Source organism: Oryza sativa, chromosome 6, assembly GCF_034140825.1.
Source record: "Oryza sativa Japonica Group chromosome 6, ASM3414082v1".
NCBI classification, from domain to species: domain Eukaryota; kingdom Viridiplantae; phylum Streptophyta; class Magnoliopsida; order Poales; family Poaceae; genus Oryza; species Oryza sativa.
The window spans coordinates 6,370,039-6,389,707 of record NC_089040.1 but is presented as its reverse complement, the minus strand read 5'-3'; the positions used below and the strand labels follow the sequence as shown (position 1 = coordinate 6,389,707).

At 45.9% G+C, this 19,669-nt stretch overlaps 3 protein-coding genes across 3 annotated transcripts; 2 read left to right on the top strand and 1 right to left on the bottom strand.

The window, feature by feature from the left end:
* The first annotated feature begins 343 nt into the window (after positions 1–343).
* Positions 344–934, top strand: LOC136356905 (uncharacterized). Its single transcript, XM_066311453.1, has one exon. The coding sequence runs from the start codon at positions 344–346 to the stop codon at positions 932–934; it is 591 nt and encodes a 196-aa protein (XP_066167550.1).
* A 7,117-nt stretch (positions 935–8,051) lies between these two features.
* On the top strand, positions 8,052–14,195 carry LOC4340517 (probable RNA-binding protein ARP1). The gene is made up of 6 exons (XM_015788490.3): positions 8,052–8,644; positions 8,732–8,858; positions 10,937–11,093; positions 11,859–11,892; positions 12,499–12,880; positions 13,751–14,195. Exons 1-6 carry the CDS (start codon positions 8,393–8,395, stop codon positions 13,828–13,830), a joined length of 1,032 nt encoding a protein of 343 aa, XP_015643976.1. The 5' UTR covers positions 8,052–8,392; the 3' UTR covers positions 13,831–14,195.
* Positions 14,196–14,833: 638 nt separating this feature from the next.
* Positions 14,834–16,953, bottom strand: LOC4340516 ((R)-mandelonitrile beta-glucosyltransferase). Its single transcript, XM_015788488.3, has 2 exons — positions 16,305–16,953; positions 14,834–16,167 (listed from the first exon to the last, which is right to left on the bottom strand). The coding sequence occupies exons 1-2, from the start codon at positions 16,867–16,869 to the stop codon at positions 15,224–15,226; spliced, it is 1,509 nt and encodes a 502-aa protein (XP_015643974.1). The 5' UTR covers positions 16,870–16,953; the 3' UTR covers positions 14,834–15,223.
* Positions 16,954–19,669: the final 2,716 nt, after the last annotated feature.

Here is a 19,669-nt window from a genome sequence, read left to right as displayed (position 1 = left end):
GAAAATAATAATAAAAAAAGAAATGTTTTTTTTTCTGGTCCTGTACTTCATGGGCCCAATTAAATTGGCCCATACAAGGAACAGTGGCCCAAGGAATAAGTCCATTTTACTTCCCTCATCTCTTGCCTTTTGTCGAATAACATCCCTCAATCACAAAACCGGGTATAACGACTCCCTCATTTTCGAAAACCAGTGCAAATCAACTCCCAAGGCAGTATTGAGTCCAGTTTTAGCTTACGTGGCATCTAGGTGGCATTCAAAGTAAAAAATTAGGTGGTACCCACGTGGGGCCCACCTATCACCCTTCCCCTCAATCTTTCATCTCCTCCTCTCTCACAATCTCATGCCTTCCATCGGCTCGAGTAGCGGCGGCGGGTGTGGGGGAGGAGCTCGCCGGGAGGCCGCGGCCGGCCGGGGAGGAGGTCGCCGAGAGGTCGTAGCCGGGCGGACGCGGGGGAGGAGGTCGTCGGGAGGTCACAGCGGGGCGGACGCGGGGGAGGAGGTCGCCGGGAGGCCACGGCCGGCGGAGCGCGGGGGAGGAGCTCGCCGGGAGGCCACGGCCGGCCGGAGGCGGGAGAGGAGGTCGCCGAGTGGCCGCGGCCAGCCGGAAGCAGGGGAGGAGCTCGGCGAGTGGCCGCGGCTGGTCGGGAGTGGGGGAGGAGGTTGCCGAGTGGCTGCGGCCAACCGGGAGCGGGGGAGGAGGTCGCCGGGTGGTCGCAGCCGGTCGGACGCGGGGGAGAAGCTCGCCGGGTGGCCGCGGCTGGTCGGGAGTGGGGGAGGAGCTCGCCGGGAGGCCATGGCCGGCCGAGCGCCGGAGAGGAGCTCGCCGGGTGGTCGCGCCCGGGCGGGCGCGGGTGAGGAGCTCGCCGGGAGGTCGCGGCTGGCCGGGAGTGGGGGAGGAGCTCGCCGGGTGGTCGCGGCCGGCCGGGCGTGACGGGAGGACCTCGACGGGTGGTCGCGGCCGGTTGGGAGCGAGGGAGGACCTCGTCGGGAGTAAGGGTAGATGAGTCGTGTCTTCAAGCCTTCCGAGGCCGCCCCCGACCGACGTTCGCCGCCACCGGCCGGCCGAATCAGCCTCTTGCACGTGCGGCGGTGAGAAAGAGATTGAAGGGAGGAAGAAGATAAGAAAAGGGGCTGACAAGTGGGCCCACCAAATTTTTTATTTTAGCATTTGTCCTTCCATGTGGGACCCACTTCTATTTTGGTGATATGGCTGCCACATCAGCACATTTGGACCAAGTCAACTTGCCACATCAGCATAAACCGCTTACAAAACCACCCGAGGAGTCGATTTGCACAGGTTTTCGGAGATGAGGGAATCGTTATACCTGGTTTTGTGGTCGAGGATGTTATTTGACGAAGGGCAAGAGATGAGGGAGGTAAAATGGACTTATTCCCCCAATAAAATATGGAGGCCCAAATGCCTGGCCTGGCCTGTCTAGTACTTTTCTAAGTGGACCAGATGGATAAACTGATAAAGCCATAGCCCATAGGGTGCATCACCAATGCTTTTCTTTATTTGCCCCTTAGAGTTGCTTGTTTTTGTTTTTTTTTAGGAGTTTTGCTTGGTTTAGTTATTTGCCAATGGGAAGTCTTCTCTTATTTGTCATTAGATGATGGTTTAGAAAATTTTCATTAATTGTAGGTAACGGAAGAACCAATTCTCAGTGGCAAATATATAATGAGCAGGTATTCCTGAATAGTTTTTTGAATGGGAAATAAAGGAATTTAATTTCACCTTTTCAAATCTCAAAAGGTATATTTACTGCCACTTAGATTAACAGAAAGAAACTAGTCAAATACCCCCAAATTAAAGCTCAAAAAAAGCAACCTCACTGTACGTACTATTTGCCATAATCTAACTCAACAATAAACGAATCCAAAGTCAATGTATTAATGTCCACGTACGTACTCATGCTCCAAGAGTACACAAGCATGCGGATTTGGGACTCCTACAGAACAAATAAGAAGTGGAGGAATTTTGGACGATTAAAATCTAGGGTTTGTTGGAACCATGCCACCCTATATTTGTAAAATTTGATATATGTCATCCGTATCTCAAGATATATATGTTGGTCTAGTCTTTTAGAAATGTTTATAGAGATAAGGTTTGTATTCATAGGGTAAGTGTGCACGCGTTATAAGCGTTTGTACTGTATTTCTCAAAAAAGAAACTATTGGAATATATTTCCTAGCTACTGTTGCACCGGGGACTTAGTTTTACTAGCTAGGTTCTTTCTTTAAGCTTTTCACTTTTCTTTGTAAAACTCCCCATGACCACCACGGCAAGTCGTATATCAATATTTTTCTAGTATATTGACGTGCAAAACTTTTGTACATTCGTAAAAAGAAATATTGAAATATATTCCTACATGTTCCTTTGGAAATTGGAACGAAGGATCCTACAAAACCCTTTTAAAATTAGATGACACCATGTGTATTATTGCGAGGTACTCCCTCCGTCCAAAATATAGCAATTTTTTAGTTAGATGGGATATACTCTAGTACTATGAATGTGGACAGGTCTCCTGTCCAGATTCGTAGTACTAGAATATATCTCACATCCAAACTTTTATTGCTATATTTTAGGACGGAGGGAGTAACAGTTATGATGAAATATTTTTTAAACAAATCAAAAGGAATAATTAGTAGTAATAACTATATTTTGTGGATATTAAATAAGCTATATTAGATATTTATGGCAATTAAGAAGGAGCAATATTTGCACACAATATATTGACATTTGATTTAAGCATGCGAGAGATCCAACAGCTCTCATTGTGACATCACGTATGTTAAGCTATGGAATTGCTAATTTTACACAGGGATTTTAGAGAAATATTAACATAAGGCAAAACTCATATTTTAATGTGGCATGAATATTATATTCATGTGTTTTTTTATTGTGGAAGCTAATGACCAATGATCATACTCCACAGATCGAGGCACCTCTCATGATTCATATGTTGTGCTTTGCACATACTATTTGCTATCCCAAACAAAATGTATAGTACTTTTTTCGCGGGGAAACAAAATGCATACTCACTCTATTTTCAAATATAAACATTTATAAAATTCAAATATTATACACAATACAAGCATTAGAATTAGGATTTTCTTGCATTAGAATTGGTGTCCTATAAATATTTATATTAGATATAAACTTTAAAAACTAGAAATACTTATATGTAAAAAAACGGAGGGGTAGTCGTACTATGCCGTGGAACTGCAATAATAAAAGAGAGCACGTACATGAAGTAGTATCAAAATCGTCTTTCTATGGTACGTGATCTAGGAGATGCAAAAGGGTGTGCACAGTAGTATCCTGCTGCATATATATGGTCTGGTCACTTCAGCAATTGACGACTTTGCTCCATAGTCCTATCGCTGTTGTCTGTACCTAGTTGACAAAAACTGCACCCGTAAAAGAAGGCAAGGCACGACAAATCGAATCATCCCAGAATGATTTCGGTCGGAGCAATGACAAGCTATATCTGTACGGGGTACATAACTTACATCGACATCTTGTACGGGGAAAAATGTGTTACTTCAGTATATATATACAGTTAGTGAGTTAGAAATTACTATGAAATTACATCGATGTGTCACTGACGTGTAAGGTGACAGAGATATGTTAAATTTGAATGAATTCATTGGAAACTCACAGGAAGGAGAGTTGCATGTAGTTTGTCCAAAAACACAAACAACGGACAACCATGAGTGAGTTGTATATAGCTAAGTTAATCACAGGAAAGAAGCAATGGCAATATAATGTAGTATCATGTAATCCTTGCATGAGTTGACAAAAGGTTGCTTCTGAAAAGAGGGTGGCCGTTACACAAATTCCAAATCATTCCAACCATCCTACAGACCTAGATAGATGAATTATATTGCTGCTGCTTGATGGTGTATATTCTCGCCAGCTAAGGATTCACCAATGATAACTTTGGTTGGAAGCACGCGTTGGATTGTGATCTCTAACTAATCAAGCACCCAGAAAATTCGAAATTGTATATAAGGCTATGTTTAGATCACACCCTAAAATTTTACACACTTTCACATCGAATGTTTAAATATTTGTATGAAGTATTAAATATAAACTAAAAAAATAACTAATTGCACAGATTGCGACTAATTTGCGAGACAAATCTTTTAAGCCTAATTGCTCCATAATTTAACAATATGGTGCTACGGTAAACATTTGCTAATGACAGATTAATTATGCTTAATAAATTCGTCTCGCTGTTTACCAACGGATTCTGTAATTATTTTTTTATTAGTACCTGAACACCCCATACGACACTCTATAAAATATTCGATATAATACGCTAAAATTTTACAACCCTAGGTCTAAACACACCCTAATTAAGTTCGTTGCGTTGCGTTTTGGCGTCTCTAGGCTAGCCTCCAATGCTCCATGCCTCTGCCTCTCCTCCGGTATCTTCCATGCAATTTTCACCGCATTGTTGTGTAGTATGAATGCCTTAATGCTGAAGGAAAAATTAATTAGTGATTAACTTCCAGGGAATCAGTTTGAAGCGAGGCTAATTAGCATTGGCTGAATACTTGAATGTATGCATGTGCAGTAAATTAATATTGCTGGTTGTGTGGACGACACGGCAATTGGCGACAACGCGTGTGTGTGCTTTGTTGCTTGTAGACTAGCAACAACGGACTTTCAACATTACATCCAGATGACATTATTGCATATTCTAGCTCTCCAGATCAGGAAAAAAACTGTAGTACAAACTTTATAATTATATATAAACCTGAAAACTGATATTAAAATGATTAAACTATGAATATAAAAATTTACTCACTGGTGACGTGGAAAAATTCGCACACATCTTATATATACTACGCTAGTTTCCGCTTTTGAACCATAAAAGTTTGCACTACATATTTTTTTTCCGACAAAAGTGCAAAGCAGCTTAATTTCATTGGCTAGGTAGCTAATTTGAATCTTAGCCTCTTAGGTCAACCATATATCCAAAAATGAAATAATTTTAGGCTGTGTTTAGATCCAGGGATAAAAAGTTTTGGCGTGTCACATCGTATATACGGACACACATTTGAAGTATTAAATGTAGACTAATAACAAAACAAATTACAGATTCTGCTTGTAAACTACGAGACGGATTTATTGAGACTAATTAATCTATCAGTAGCAAATGTTTACTGTAGCACCACATTGTCAAATTATGGAGCAATTAGACTTAAAAGATTCACCTTGCAATTTACACGCAATATGTGTAATTAGTTTTTTTTTATATTTAATACTCCATGCATATGTCCAAACATTCGATGTGACAGTGTGAAAATTTTGTCAGGGAATCTAAACAGGCCCTTAGACGCTATAGGTCGGTCCTTATATTTCCTTGTCTTGTATTGATACATTTTGAAGCAACGTTTTCCTCATATTTACTTGAGAGTATCATGCAAGTTCTTTAATTATGAGAGTAAGGCATATAATTTAATAATGTCGTATAAATTTCAATGTCAATTACTCTAGAGTAATATGTGATTATTTATGACTGCACAACATATATAACTTTTTATAAATATGTGATGCTAACTTGAAGCATATAATTATTTTGATATTAAAAAAAACGAGATCAAACTATCATCGGTCCTGATGACGTGCCATCTCCTAAATCTTCTTGTTTTGAAAATACTATAGAGTAAGTAGGAGCAAGTAAGCTAGACATATATAGTAGAGATCCCATATCAAGCATGTACCATCAAATTCATAGAGCACGGTTTCTACCATCATTCGCTAGTCGATGAGATCTATTTTATATTTACCATCTTAAACACACACACACACACAAACACCAAAATGTGTCCCTCCCACAAATTGTTTTGTTACAATAATACATTTTGATATCTACTCTCTTGTGGTATAGGCATATCCTCTAGGTAACAAACACTAGTCCAGCAGTAACAGTAAACCATACATGTCAAGGCGTATATTTCGCACATGCTACCAAAACATACATGGCATACTTCCCATTATTTTTCTTTATGAGTGCAACCTCCGGTTTGTGTTCACATGCTCTGCCACACAATAAGAATGTGTTCCCCACACTTCTTCTCACGAGTTTTGTCACAAGGATGCATTTTCACAATCAATGTGTCTCTGTACTCAATCAGCGTCGTCACATTCATATATTTTACAGTAATAGACGATAAAATTGGTGTGGTAATCAATGATCAATATACCTTGCGACACACGAGTACAACAAGTTATATATATGGACTACGGCGTGTGCCACCAAAATAGGCATTGCTTAGCCACGCAATAAAAAAGTGCATGCCTCGCACATTCCTTCCCTGTGCGTTGTCACATGAACCAGGTGCAGTAATCAACAGTAAATGCACATCACGACACAGGAGTACAACTAGTTACAAAGATGGACCATGGTGTGTGCCGCCAAAACAGGCGTTGCTCGGCAGCACAATGAAAAACCGTGTGCTTCACATGCGCCTTCCCCCATGCGTCGTCACATGGTCAGTGTACCTCTCAATGTGTGCGTGTCTCGTAAGATTGCTCTATTGTCTGTCCATTTTGATAACGGAAGAACATGAAGGTCATCCATAAAAACCGTGTGCCTCACACGCGTCCTCCCTCATGCACCGTCACATGGTCGGTGTACCTACATGTGCATGTCCCTAAGACTGCTCTACTGTCCGTCCAGTTTAATAACCGAAGAACATGAAAGCCATCCATAAAAACCATGTGCCTTACACACGCCACCCCACCGTCCGTCGTCACATGGTCGGTTTGCCTCTCGACGTGTGCGTGTCCCGTAAGATTGCTCTACCGTCCGTCCAGTTTGATAACCAAAGAACATGAAGACCATCCATAAAAACCGTGTGCCTCACACGAGCCCTCCCCCCATGCGTCGTCACATGGTCGGTTTGCCTCTCGATGTGTGTGTGTTCCGTACAATTGTTGTACCGACCATCCAATTTGATAACCGAAGAACATGAAGGCCATCTATAAAAAACGTGTGCCTAACACGTGCCCTCTTTCGTGCATCATGACATGGTCGATGCATCTCTTGATGTGTACATGTTCCATAAAGTTACTCTACCGTCCGTCCAATTCGATAACCGAATAACATGAAATCCATCCATAAAAACCATGTGCCTCACACCCGCCCTTCCCGGTGCGTAGTCACATGGTTAGTGTACCTCTCGGGTGTCCCGTAAAATTGCTCTACTATCCGTCTAGTTTGATAACCAAAGAACATGGAGGCCAACCATAAAAAATGTGTGCCTCACACACGCCCTCCCCCATGTGTCATCACATGGTCAACGCATCTCTTGACGTTTACGTGTTCTGTAAGGTTGCTCTATCGTCCGTCCAATTTGATAACCGAAGAACATGAAGGCCATCCATAAAAACCGTGTGTTTCACACGCGCCCTTCATCGTCACATAGTTAGTATACCTCTCGACGTGTGTGTGTCCCGTAAGATTGCTCTACCGTCTGTCTAGTTTGATAACCGAAGAATATGAAGGCCAACCATAATAAAACGTGTGCCTCACACGCGCCCTATCTCCCGTGCGTTGTCACATGGTCGATCCATCTCCTGACATGTACTTGTTCCGTAAGGTTGCTCTACTGTCCGTCCAATTTGATAACCGAAGAACATGGTTTCATCCATAAAAACCGTGTGCCTCACACGCTCCCTTCCCCGTGCGTCGTCACATGGTTAGTGTACCTCTCGACGTGTGCGCGTCCCGTAAGATTGCTCTGTCGTCCGTCTAGTTTGATAACCGAAGAACATAAAGGCTAGCCATTAAAAAACACGTGCCTCGCACGCGCCCTCTCTCTCTCGCGCGTCGGTGCCTCACACGCGCCCTCTCACTCCCGTGCGGTCGTCACGCGGTTGATCCATCCCTTGTCGTGTACGTATTCCGTAAGCTTCCTCTGCCGTCCGTCCGTCCAATTCGATAACCGAAGGAGGGGAGGCCAGCCACAGGAAAAGGAAAAAGGGAGGAAAAACAAGCAGTATAAAAGGCGGCCACCATAGCTGTCAGCCCATCTAAACCGCCTTCTTCCAGCGCACAACCCCTTCTCGCCTGTCTGTCTTCCTCCGCCCCTCTCTCCCCTCTCCCATGGCGCATCAAGATCATTAACCCACCAAACCAAGGTTTATATATGGTTGCGTGCGTCGTCTCCACTGCAGCAGCCAGCGCAGCTCGGCGAGATCGATCGCGCGGCGGCGGGGCGCCGCGTGCACGCCGGAATTGAAGCCGAGCGCGCGCGCGCTAGAGCTAGCTAGACACACAGATAGGCGGATCGATCGCCTTGTAGCCCTTGGTAAGCTTGGAGGATCGGCAAGGAGGCCGGGAGGTAGCTAGCTAGCTAGCCTCTAGGCGAGATGGCGGCGGCTGCGGCGGCGCCGTCGTCGTCGACGTCGGGGTCGCCCGGCGCGGCGGCGGCGGCGGCTCGGCCGACGATGCCGTACCGGTCGCGGTTCGGCGACACGACGCTGACGAAGGTGTTCGTCGGCGGGCTGGCGTGGGAGACGCCGTCGGAGGGACTCCGGCGGCACTTCGAGCAGTACGGCGAGATCCTGGAGGCCGTCGTCATCGCCGACCGCCTCACCGGCCGCTCCAAGGGCTACGGATTCGTAAGCCCCCACCCCCTCCTCCTCCTCCACCTCCACCACCACCACCACCACCACGCGCTCGAACTAATCTTCTTCCTCGTCGCGCAGGTGACGTTCCGGGAGGCGGAGGCGGCGCGGCGCGCGGTGCAGGACCCGAACCCGATGATCGCCGGCCGCCGCGCCAACTGCAACATTGCCTCGTTGGGCCCGCCCCGCCCCGCCCAGCCGCCTCGAGGTTAGTGACGACGATACAAAAAACCAAAACCAAAAACCAAAACCAATCTAGAATCCGACATTGTCCTCTTCTCCCTCCCTTTGCATCTCTCGTCCACGCAGCAATTTTCCTGCGCGAGATCGAAGAACAGGGCAGCAACGGATGCGATGCGACGCGACGCGACGGATTGGATTGAATTGTAATTGATCGATCGTGTCACTGGGCTCGCACGGATTAGCTAGCTAAGCTAGCACGGGCGCGGTGAGGCTGACGGGTGGGGCCCCGCTCGGGGGAGAGAGAGAGAGAGAGCCATATGGCCTGCGTGCCCAGGCTGGCCTGTCAGTTCCAGTTTCCGCTGCCTCGCTGCGTGCGCCCACCCCGCGTTGGCTACTGCTGCCTCTCGAGCCATAGCCAGTTACAGTAAAAAACATATTAAAAACTGCATAGTTTATCCGTTCTTTATTTGTTCTTCTACCCTGTTGGAAGTTGGAACCAACTGATAATCCTGTCTCAGCATCTGCCAATTTTAACTTTTACAGACCTTGCAACCGTTTTTTACTCAATAGGTTGTTCGAATTTTTTTCTAAAATGGTTGGTTGGGTTGAGAAATATGTTTTTCATGATGGACTGTTTTCAATGAAAGGAAAGAGATTTATACGTGGAGACGGAGGACGACTCTCTTAAGTAGTAGGGAAATCTTAATTTTGTAACTAATGTATGGGTTTTTCATCAATTTTTATACTCGGTTTTAAACTATACTATTGATTATTTTTTATTGCATTTGTTACAAACACATAATCTCTTTGCTCATTTAATAAAATCCTTCTAACAGCGGGTGCCTCCCCTGCCGTGTTCACGTAAAAACAAAGCTTGTAACAAAATGTCGATGACTTAATTAAGAGCCTTGCTAATAATATATTACACTCTTTTTTTATCACTTCCGTTCTGTTTTTATTTTATTTAGTATGAGGGGAAGGGTGGTTTGACTGAATGTGTTGTGGTCAGTTAAACGGTGGCATCAGCGGTTGACAGCAAGAATGAGATGTAAAGGACAGGATAAGGGCATCCACAATAGTTATCTATAGGCTTTCTATAAGAGATCCATGTCAGTATATTTTTCTACTTGGAAAAGATTAAATGAAGAGAGAGAGCAAAGCTATCTACTAACCTGGAGATAGTCTATAGAGAAAAACAAGGCAATGTATTAGAGAGCGGTGGATACCCATATAGACATACTATTGAGATGGTTTACTATTAATTTAGTCTATTGCTAAGATGTACATGTTTTATAGATAACACCTTATTTTATTATTGCGGGTGCTCTAACCGTCCACCAGTGGAGAATCCATCGGGAATCCGCTTTTTCTGCAATGGAAAATTCAGAGCCTTAGGAGATGTTCGTTGGATCTTACGTACTTTTTGACCGGTTTGGTGATCGATAATCCTAGCCGACCTTTTATAATTTGGGTATAATGGAAAGACTAGCATGGATGTTCATATACTTGCACTATACACCTATCTCTCGTTCCTCATATGGCCATTAGTTATTCATCAGTTTAGCCACTTGACACTGTCTCATTCGTAGAACTGACAGCAGTAATAGTGCTACCGAAGCAATGGTTTAATTGACAGACTTGCATAGTTTACATATGGCAACTTGAGTAGTGATCTGATACTGTCACAATGTAAGGATCTTACACACTTGGTTACTACTACTACTACTACTACTACTACTTGGCTTGTGAAAGAGTACAAGAGCACAAACAGTATCTATCGATGCATCTGCGAAAAATCCAGTCAAAGTTGCAAACGCAGGGCGCACATGGAGGATCGATGCCTTTTCTCAGGTCTCGGCAGGGAGGGAGAGAGAAGGAAATAGGAATAGGAAGAGCAGTTTAGTTTTGTAGGCTGTGCTGCTGTTGCTTCCTGTAGCTTTGGCGCGGTGGCAGTAGTGGATGCAGTAGCAGTACAGTTTCATTTATTTGTTTGGTGTTGTTGCTTTCTCCGTCCCTGCAAAGCTTCTGTAACCAATAACATGGCAGGTAGTAGAGGTAGTATGTGTATACTCACATTTCCTCTCTCCATTGTTGCGATTGCAGGCAGGGCCTCCCCTGGGGCCCAGTTCCAGGCCCCACCGCCAGCGTTCCAGGGCCCACCTTACATCGCCAGGGGGACGCCACCACCGCCGGCCCAGATGATGCCCCAGCCCCAGCATCATGGTCCACCTGCGACCATCTACCACCCTTCCCAGTCTTGGTCAGTGCTTTACTCTCATCTTTCCTCCCAATTTGCATTTGTCTAGCTCATTTGCATTGCACATTTGCCACTACCACTTCAGCAATTCAGTTAGCTTGTGAATTCTCAAACGCGGGAATTCTTTTCGATTTCTGCTGCAATAGCTTGTGAAATTGTGGAAATGGGGGTAAGGGTAGGGGACGAGAGGGATGGATCATGGATGGACAGCATATCGGCATTCAACGCCGGGGTCGGGTCCCCCTCCGGTCTCTTTCGCCATGCGATGTGTTGCCTCCACTGCCAACATTTTCTGCGCTCGTTGGTTTGCGGCAGCAGCGAGGGGGAGGCCAGGGGGGTTAATGCATGGCCGTCCCCCTCCTGCAGCATCCAGCCTAGCTCGACCGGCTCTTCTCCTGTCAAGTGTGGTGTTCACTGTTCAGTTCTTCATGAATTTGTTTTTCAATTTGGAGTTCTTTTTTTCTTGGAAAGAAGAAGATAGATGTACAGTACTATGGTTGTTTGTAGGAAGTTCTTTTCAATTGGTCCCCTTGGGTGTGTTCTTTGTTAACGGTAAAGGAGAGTCGTTGATTGATCTGGCTGGTCCAGCATCCTACAGCAAAGTTGAGTAGTAGTAGTAGTAGCAGGAGCTGTGATAGGTGTGTGTGTGTGCATAGGTCAATGATCTAGATTCTGGGCTTTACAGCCTTGGTAGTGGATAATGAGAAAAGCTCAACACTTTTTTCTGTGCAAACCGCTCACTGAAGGTGCTATGCTATCCTTTTGCAGGTACTGGTACCCACCTGACTATCAATACCAACAGGTAAGCATGCCTCCCTGTGCTGTGCCACCCCCCTCCTCAATGCCCTTCTCTTTGTTTCACCTTTTCATCACATGCTTGCAAGTGCAACATATAGGCAAATGGCCAGTGGACCGCCCAGTGTGGTCAGTGGTACATGCAGGGTGAGAGTAACCACCACAGTTTGCATTGTAAAATTGCAGTGTTTCCACTGGAGCTCGGTCATACAGATAGTGTTCTTTTTTAACCAAGATATAAATTTTACCTCGGTTTTCGTTAGCATGTTTTTTAAATTGCTAAACGGTGTGTTTCATTTAAAAACTTTTTTTTATATAAAAGTTGCTTTAAAATATGAAACAGATTCATTTTTCAAGTCTATCATAATTAAAACTCAATTAATCATGTGCTTTTTTTTTCTTACATATCCTAACCTCATCTTTTATCTTCATTAATTATTAGAGATGAACACCACCTAGTGGCCAGAATAATCAGTTTTTATTCCCATGTAGTAAATTTTGTGTGCATTAGGATCAACGTTCTCGCATACTAATGGTAGTATATATATATCGCAGCTACACTGTTTCGAGTGCATGACAATAAGTAATTAACAAACTCGCGTGTGATCTGCAGGGCCTGATGAATTCTCAAGTGTTGCAGAGCTACTATGCTGCCGCCCTGCAGGCTCAGGCTCAGGCTCAGGCTCAGCTGTATGGCATGGCGGCATCGCCAACGGCACCATCGCCCTACCAGTACTTGGGCTACATGCCGGCTCCGGCGCCGGCGGTGACTCCAACTGCAGTGCTCCCACCTGCACAGCAGCAGATCACAGGGCCGCCGCCGCCGTTCGTCCAGCAGCCGGCACAGCATGTCACAGCGCCGCCGCCGTTCGTCCATCATCCAACGGCTGCTGCGCAGATCCAAGGCTCTTTTGTACCCCTGCCTTCGCTTCCTCACAACTTCAGGCTTCAGCTCCCCCCTAATGCAATGTCAATACTGCCTCCCACCCCAACCGGTATGTGATCTGGCTTAATTCTTTTCAAATTATTTACCGGATTGTTCAAACGAATTATTTACTCCATGCTTAGAAATATACATTTTCTCGAAAAAAATTATTTTACTACGTTGCTTTTTAAGTTACTTAAGTTATTTTATGTTTACTACTTCCTCCGTTTCTCAATGTAAGTCATTCTAGCATTTCCCACATTCATATTGATGTTAATGAATTTATATAGATATATATGTCTAGATTCATTGGCATCAACATGAATATGAGAAATGCGAGAATGACTTACATTGTGAAACGGAGGGAGTACGTTGCTTTTAAAAAAATTTATAGATAAACTTAAAAATTTAGTTTACGTTATTTCATATATGGATATATCATTTTTTTTAATCCATATGTGAAGTAGATAATCTGTAGGAACAATCCGTTCAATAATATGTTTCAAACTAATCTTTGGTCTGATCGTTGTGGGACACCACAATTAGGCCCCGTTTAGTTCGCGAAATGAAAATTTTTGGGTGTCACATCGGATGTTTGACTGGATGTCGGAAGGGTTTTTCGGATACGAATGAAAAAACTAATTTCATAACTCGCTTGGAAACCGCGAGACGAATCTTTTGAGCCTAATTAATCCGTCATTAGCACATGCGGGTTACTGTAGCACTTATGGCTAATCATGGACAAATTAGACTCAAAAGATTCGTCTCGCAATTTCCCTTTAACTGTGCAATTAGTTTTTGTTTTTATCTATATTTAATGCTTCATACATGTGGCCAAAGATTTGATGTGATATTTTTGGGAAAAAATTTTTGGAAACTTAACTTCGGAAGAGATTGATGTCTGGTGTCTGATGGTTCTGTACTGAAATGTTTATTGCAGCTTTGCAACCAGCTGATCTGCAGGCTGCCCCTGCAGCAACTGGAGCAACAAACCCAAACAATACTCCGACAGGTGCCTGAAAGCCATCTGAAGATAAAAAAGATTTATTCAGGTTCAAAAGAATCAAAACAACAACACCCTTCAAGCTGACTGCTATCTGGGGCAGAGAAAGTCAGAAAGAAATGCGCGCGAAAAAGCGATCCCAGTTTTCCATCTCGATCGATCTGGTGCGGACAAAGTTATTGGCCGTCTGTAACAGTCTCTCTGGATGATGTTGACCAACATACTCAAAAATAACTTTAAACCCATTTTCATTCTTTCATTTTTTTTTTGTTCTTCTTTTACCGTTTCAATAGCTTTTTTTTTTTTTGCGACGTGGCTGTCCAATGTACAGGCCATTCTGGATTCTGGATTTCATACCAGCAGCTCAGAGATGTTAGTCTCAGATGGTGTGTGTGCTCCCTCCTAGTTTGGCCACGGGCCATAGCCCACAAGCAGCACAATAGTTCGGCCCATTCATCAGGTTTGGGCCCACGGGCTGTCGCTCTGCATGGCGTGGGCCGCGTGGGCTGGAAGGGGGAGCGCACGAGCGCCGCCACGCGAGTCGCGCGTTGCGTCGGCGGCGGTGAGGAGAGAGGGCCGCCGACGTGTTTCCCGGTCAGAAATTCGTTTCGGTTAAAGAAGCATCGGATGATTAAACAAAACCATCGATGGTTGAGTGTGCTTGTTGCTCTCTGACCGGCCAAAATTATCATTCGTCACGAGACGTTGCGACTTGCTGGACCGACCTTTCGGTAGGCCTGCCACGGAAAGGGGAAAAAAAAGTTGCTACGGTGGTACAGTATTTATATATCGGAGCTGATAATTGATTGACCGTGGACCGATTCACCGAATTTGTTCTTGTTTACTGTCGCATTTTTCTCAACTACTGCTAGTATCTTTGTGCTGTAGTGCGGAGTAGTTTAGTGAAATGATTGTCTCACGTTTCAGTTTGTCGCTCGTTTAAGTACGAAATCTCGGTTTCGACAGTCGATCGAACGCTATCCAAGTAAGGCTTTTTTCTACTCTGCAATCTTCATACAGTAATGTTAAGTCTTTCTCCGACGTCACGGTGAATCCAATTAAAATTTTTTTGTTGACGTACAAAGCGACAAAATAAATACAGTAATCGACACGCTAATTACTAGTAATACTACTCTCTCTTCAATCAGCATACAGTTTTAACTAAACAAACCACTGCATTAAGAAAACGTTGTACCGCTATCACTCCTGTCGCTAAAAATCATATCCAAGAACCAGATAAGAACTGAACAACTGCGACTCTGCAACTGCAAGAAATGAAAAGAAGAAGAAAAAAAAAAGAAAAGGAGAAACATCCAAAGTGCATTTTGCACATGCGTCCGATGAGTGAGCCAGCCAGCCGAACTGCCGAACTTGTCACGACGATGACGTGTACGCGTGTGTGCCATGTCGTCACTGACCCAGCCGCAGCTGCTCGACCAGCTTGTCGAGGCCGCCGTACGACGAGCCGCCCTTCGCCGTCGCCGCCTCCGCCGCCGCCTTCCACCTGGCGGCGTTGCGCCTCATTTCCTTGCCCCTGTCGCCGCCGCCGCCGCCGCCTCCCATGAGCTTCTCGACGTGGGCGGCGACCTGCTCGCGGCGGAGCTCCTCGTCGAGGCGGAGCCCGATGCCCCACTCGTCGCGCACGTACCGCGAGTTGATGTACTGGTCGGCGAACCCCGGCCAGCAGATCATCGGCACGCCGGCGCAGATGCTCTCCGTCGTCGAGTTCCACCCGCTGTGCGTGAGGAACCCGCCGACGGCGCGGTGCCGGAGCACCTCCTCCTGCGCGCACCACTCGGCGATGAAGCACCGGCCCTTCGTCTCCGCGACGAACCCATCTGGCAACGCGTTGGTCACGACGTCGTGGTCGCCGGCGCCGGCGCCGGCGATGAGGCCTGGGCGGATGACCCAGAGGAAGGTGCGGCGGGTGTCGGCGAGGCCCCACGCGAGCTCGGCGAGCTCCTCCGGCGACATCACGGTCAGGCTCCCGAAGCTGACGTACAGCACCGACCCGGCCGGCTGCGCATCGAGCCACGCCATGCACGCCGCGTCCTCCTCCCACAGGCTCAGTCCGCCGTTCGCGCGGTCGGCGGCGAGGGGCCCGACGGTGTACACGCGCGGGAACTCGTCCCTGAGCGCGTCGAGCACGTCGGACTCGAGGTCGTCGAACGTGTTGAGGATGAGGCCCTGCGCCCTGGCACAGCTGTTCGCCTCGTCCTCCTCCACGCGCAGCGCGAAGCTGGTCGGGTCGAGCGTGCGGACGAAGCTGGAGACGTCGCCGAGACGCACCGTCGGCACGCCGGCGATCCAGTCGATCGGCGTGTCCAGGTAACCGTTCGTCAGGTAGCTCTCGTCTGCCATGGCAGGGAAGCAAAAGCAAAGGAGTTTGTTAGTTAGTCGATCACGCGCCAAGTGTGCAAGCATGCGTGACAACAAACACATCCATGGCGATCGATCGATCATGCACGTGCGACGGAGTGATCGCTCGGACCTTTGAGCGGCGTGTACCCTCTCTGCCGGAGCTGGCGAAGCCGGAGCGTGCACGCGAAGCCGCAGGCGCTGGTGCCCCAGAGCACGAACGCCGGCACGCCGAGCTCCTCCGCGACGTCGAGCGCGAAGCTGACGAGGCCACTGAGCACGACGCAGGTCACGGGCGGCACGCCGCCGCCGCTCGCCACCCTCCTCGCGACCTCCACCAGCGGCGCGCCGCAGCTCCTCCGCAGCGACAGGTACAGCCTCACCGTGCTGTCCGGCGCGGCGCGCTCGTCGTCGCGCAGCCCGTCGGGCACCGCCTCGAACCGGAACCCCTCCCGCCCGCGCAGCGCCCCGCCGCCGCCGCGCCGCCGCAGCAGGCGCTCGTGGTTGTGCTCCGTGTTGACGAACGTGACGTGCACCCCGCGCGAGTGCAGCAGCTCGGCCAGCTTCAGCGTCGGGTTGATGTGCCCCGAGCACGGGAACGGGAACAGCATCGCGTGCGCCGCCCTCCTCATCCTCTCTCCCATGGCCAACGCCAACGACAACGACGAACACGACGAGGACGAGGGGGAGTCGCACATGGGAACAGGAGTACGCGGATGCTGCGAGCGAGGCAGCTAAATACTGGAGCAGTAGTAGTAGGGGTCGGGGTCGTCGCGCGCGCGCGTGCTTCGAAGCGGATATATGTGTGACGAGACCTAGATTTGGTCGCGGGACGATATATTCACGGTCTACTAGACAAGATCTCGTCGTCGCAGAATCATATCTCTTCGGCCGATTTTGGTTGGGAAAATCTCCTCCTCACTCTCGCTCGCGCAACCTCTCTCTGGTACACGTGACCGGCAAAAGTTGGTCGGCCCGAGCCACTCCCCGGCACATAGCCGCACGCCGGCGACGACGGCCAAAAACTACCATAAAACTAGCCGACGTTGTAGCGTTCCACACGCGACCGTCTGGCTCGCTACTGCACTGCAGCGAATGCTGACGGCGGCGGCGACGACGACGATTGTGTTGCCATCTCATGGAATTTTTCGGTTTTTTTTCTGTATATTATTGATTGATAAAGGAGGCACGTACGCCGCGAGGCCGTCGCGATTCGGCGTACTTTTTTTGTGTGTGTGTAGACAAGGGATGGCGATCACGGCAAGCGACCGTGTCGCGCGCGCAGCAGCCAGCGTCACCCGGCGACCGGAGAGAGGCGCGGCTTATCCCGATCAAATCTTGGGCGGATCGACTGTGTTGTTCGCTTCTGGAGGGAGCAGTGCCTTGGGTCTTGTTCGCATGCTAGCCGGCTACGATGTATACGTGCAACTATTTTTTTTTCTGGGTAATCTTTTTTCCCTGGTTTTACAGAGCGGTCTGCGCTATCTATTGGCTACCTACTGTATTTCCATGGAAATAATCAATGGTGAGCAGTAAATAGTCGTACTAGTAGTACAGTAGCATGTGTACATTGTGTTCTTTTGGTCTGAATGGCTAAATAACGAGGTGATTAGGAATAATTGTTTAATGAATTAATTAACTATTACTCCATCTGTACTCGTAAAGAAAGTCGTTTAGGACAATGTTTAAGTCAAACCTTGGGAATATAAATCATGAAAAATTCTCAAGTTGTTGAATTTGAAAATGTAAAAATTAGTATATGAATAGGTTTGTCTTGAAAAATACTTTCATAAAAATATACATATATCACTTTTCAATAAATATAAAGTCAAAATTGTGTTTTGGAGACCGTTTCGCTATCCAAAACGACTTCTTTTACGAGTACGGAGGCAGTATAAAGCTAGAAAATAAGATTGTGTTCGACAGCCATATTTCCGAACTCATCTTTCATCGTTTTCTGAACGCGTCGCATTTGGAAAGCTTTTCTATAGGAAAGTTATTTTAGAAAAATCATACTCCCTCCATCTACTTTTGATAGTCATATTTCATCTTGGCACACAGACTAAGGATAAGTAATTCTATTTATCATCCATTTAAACATGCTACTAGTCATTCCTCGTAAACAAGTAATTCATTAAAATTCATTAATATATACATATGTATGTATATATATACATACACACACACAGATATATACATATATATATACATATATATACATATAGATACATATATATACATATAGATATATATATATACATATATATATATATATGTATGTATATATATATATTCATTAACATATTTATGAATGTGGGCAATGATAGAAAGTCTTATAATATGAAACGGAGGAAGTAATATACTTAATTAATCACTAATGAGTTGCTTCATTTTACGTGTGCAGGATGAGTTCCCGACTTTAGGTGCCAAACTCACCCTAAATTTTAAACATTACTTCATAACAAATTCACATACGTTAAGAATATTGTTTATCACTAAAAGAAACGGTGCTAGATATAGTTACCGAATGCTTAGGAATCCAGAACCTCTGATTTCTTCTTCGATTATTTTCATCCAATTTGAATGGGCCCTTGGCTAATCAGCCATTCATCCATCCGTACAAAAGAAAGAACATGGTTAGGCAGGTTAAGTGAGAAGGATAGCGAGGGTGTGAGTTAAGATGGGGAAAGAAAGCGTGTGCGCGAGAAAGAAACAGAGGGCGCATCAACGGGCGCAAAAAGTCACCGTCGCGGGCAGCGGGAAAACAAACAATATCCTCCAGGCCTAACCACTGACTGACCCCAACTTGTTTGCCTCGAACAAACAACCGGGTCGCATCGCACCATTCCTTGATGCCGTCATGTCGTTGCCGCCACAAATATTGTACAAAGCGTAATACTAAAAGCGACACCACCGGCCCCCATCGAGTCGACTCAAACGTGTTCATCTCGCCAACAAATACTCCCCCCATTCGGTATTTAATCAAACATTTTAAAATTTAATCAAATTTATAGAAAAATATACTAATATTTACAAAACAAACATATTACTAAAATATATTTAAATTTACTGAAGCTAATTTAATATTGTAGATGTTGTTAATTTTTTTTTATAAATTTGAATAAATCTAAATAACTTTAAATAAAAAAGTCAAATAATTTATAATATAAAACGCTGTACTGCTAGCTGCTGCTGTCTATTTGCATATTGGCACGAACTCGATCCGGCGAATATCGCGGCATCGTGACACTCCGTGATTCCAAAGCGCAAGCACCACTTTGCAGATGCGATGCTATAGCTAGCTCGCCGCAAGTGATATTCTCTCGCTTTATGTGAGCTTCTTTTTTCTGTATGTGTTTTGACTACTGCTTAAAGTCGCAGAGATGGTACAACTTACAAAGTGAACATAGTTTAATTGTTCTTGTGATGAAATTAGCTTAGTTCACTTGGAATCAAGTCAAGACTGGATATAAATATATATAAATATGTGGTGTATAA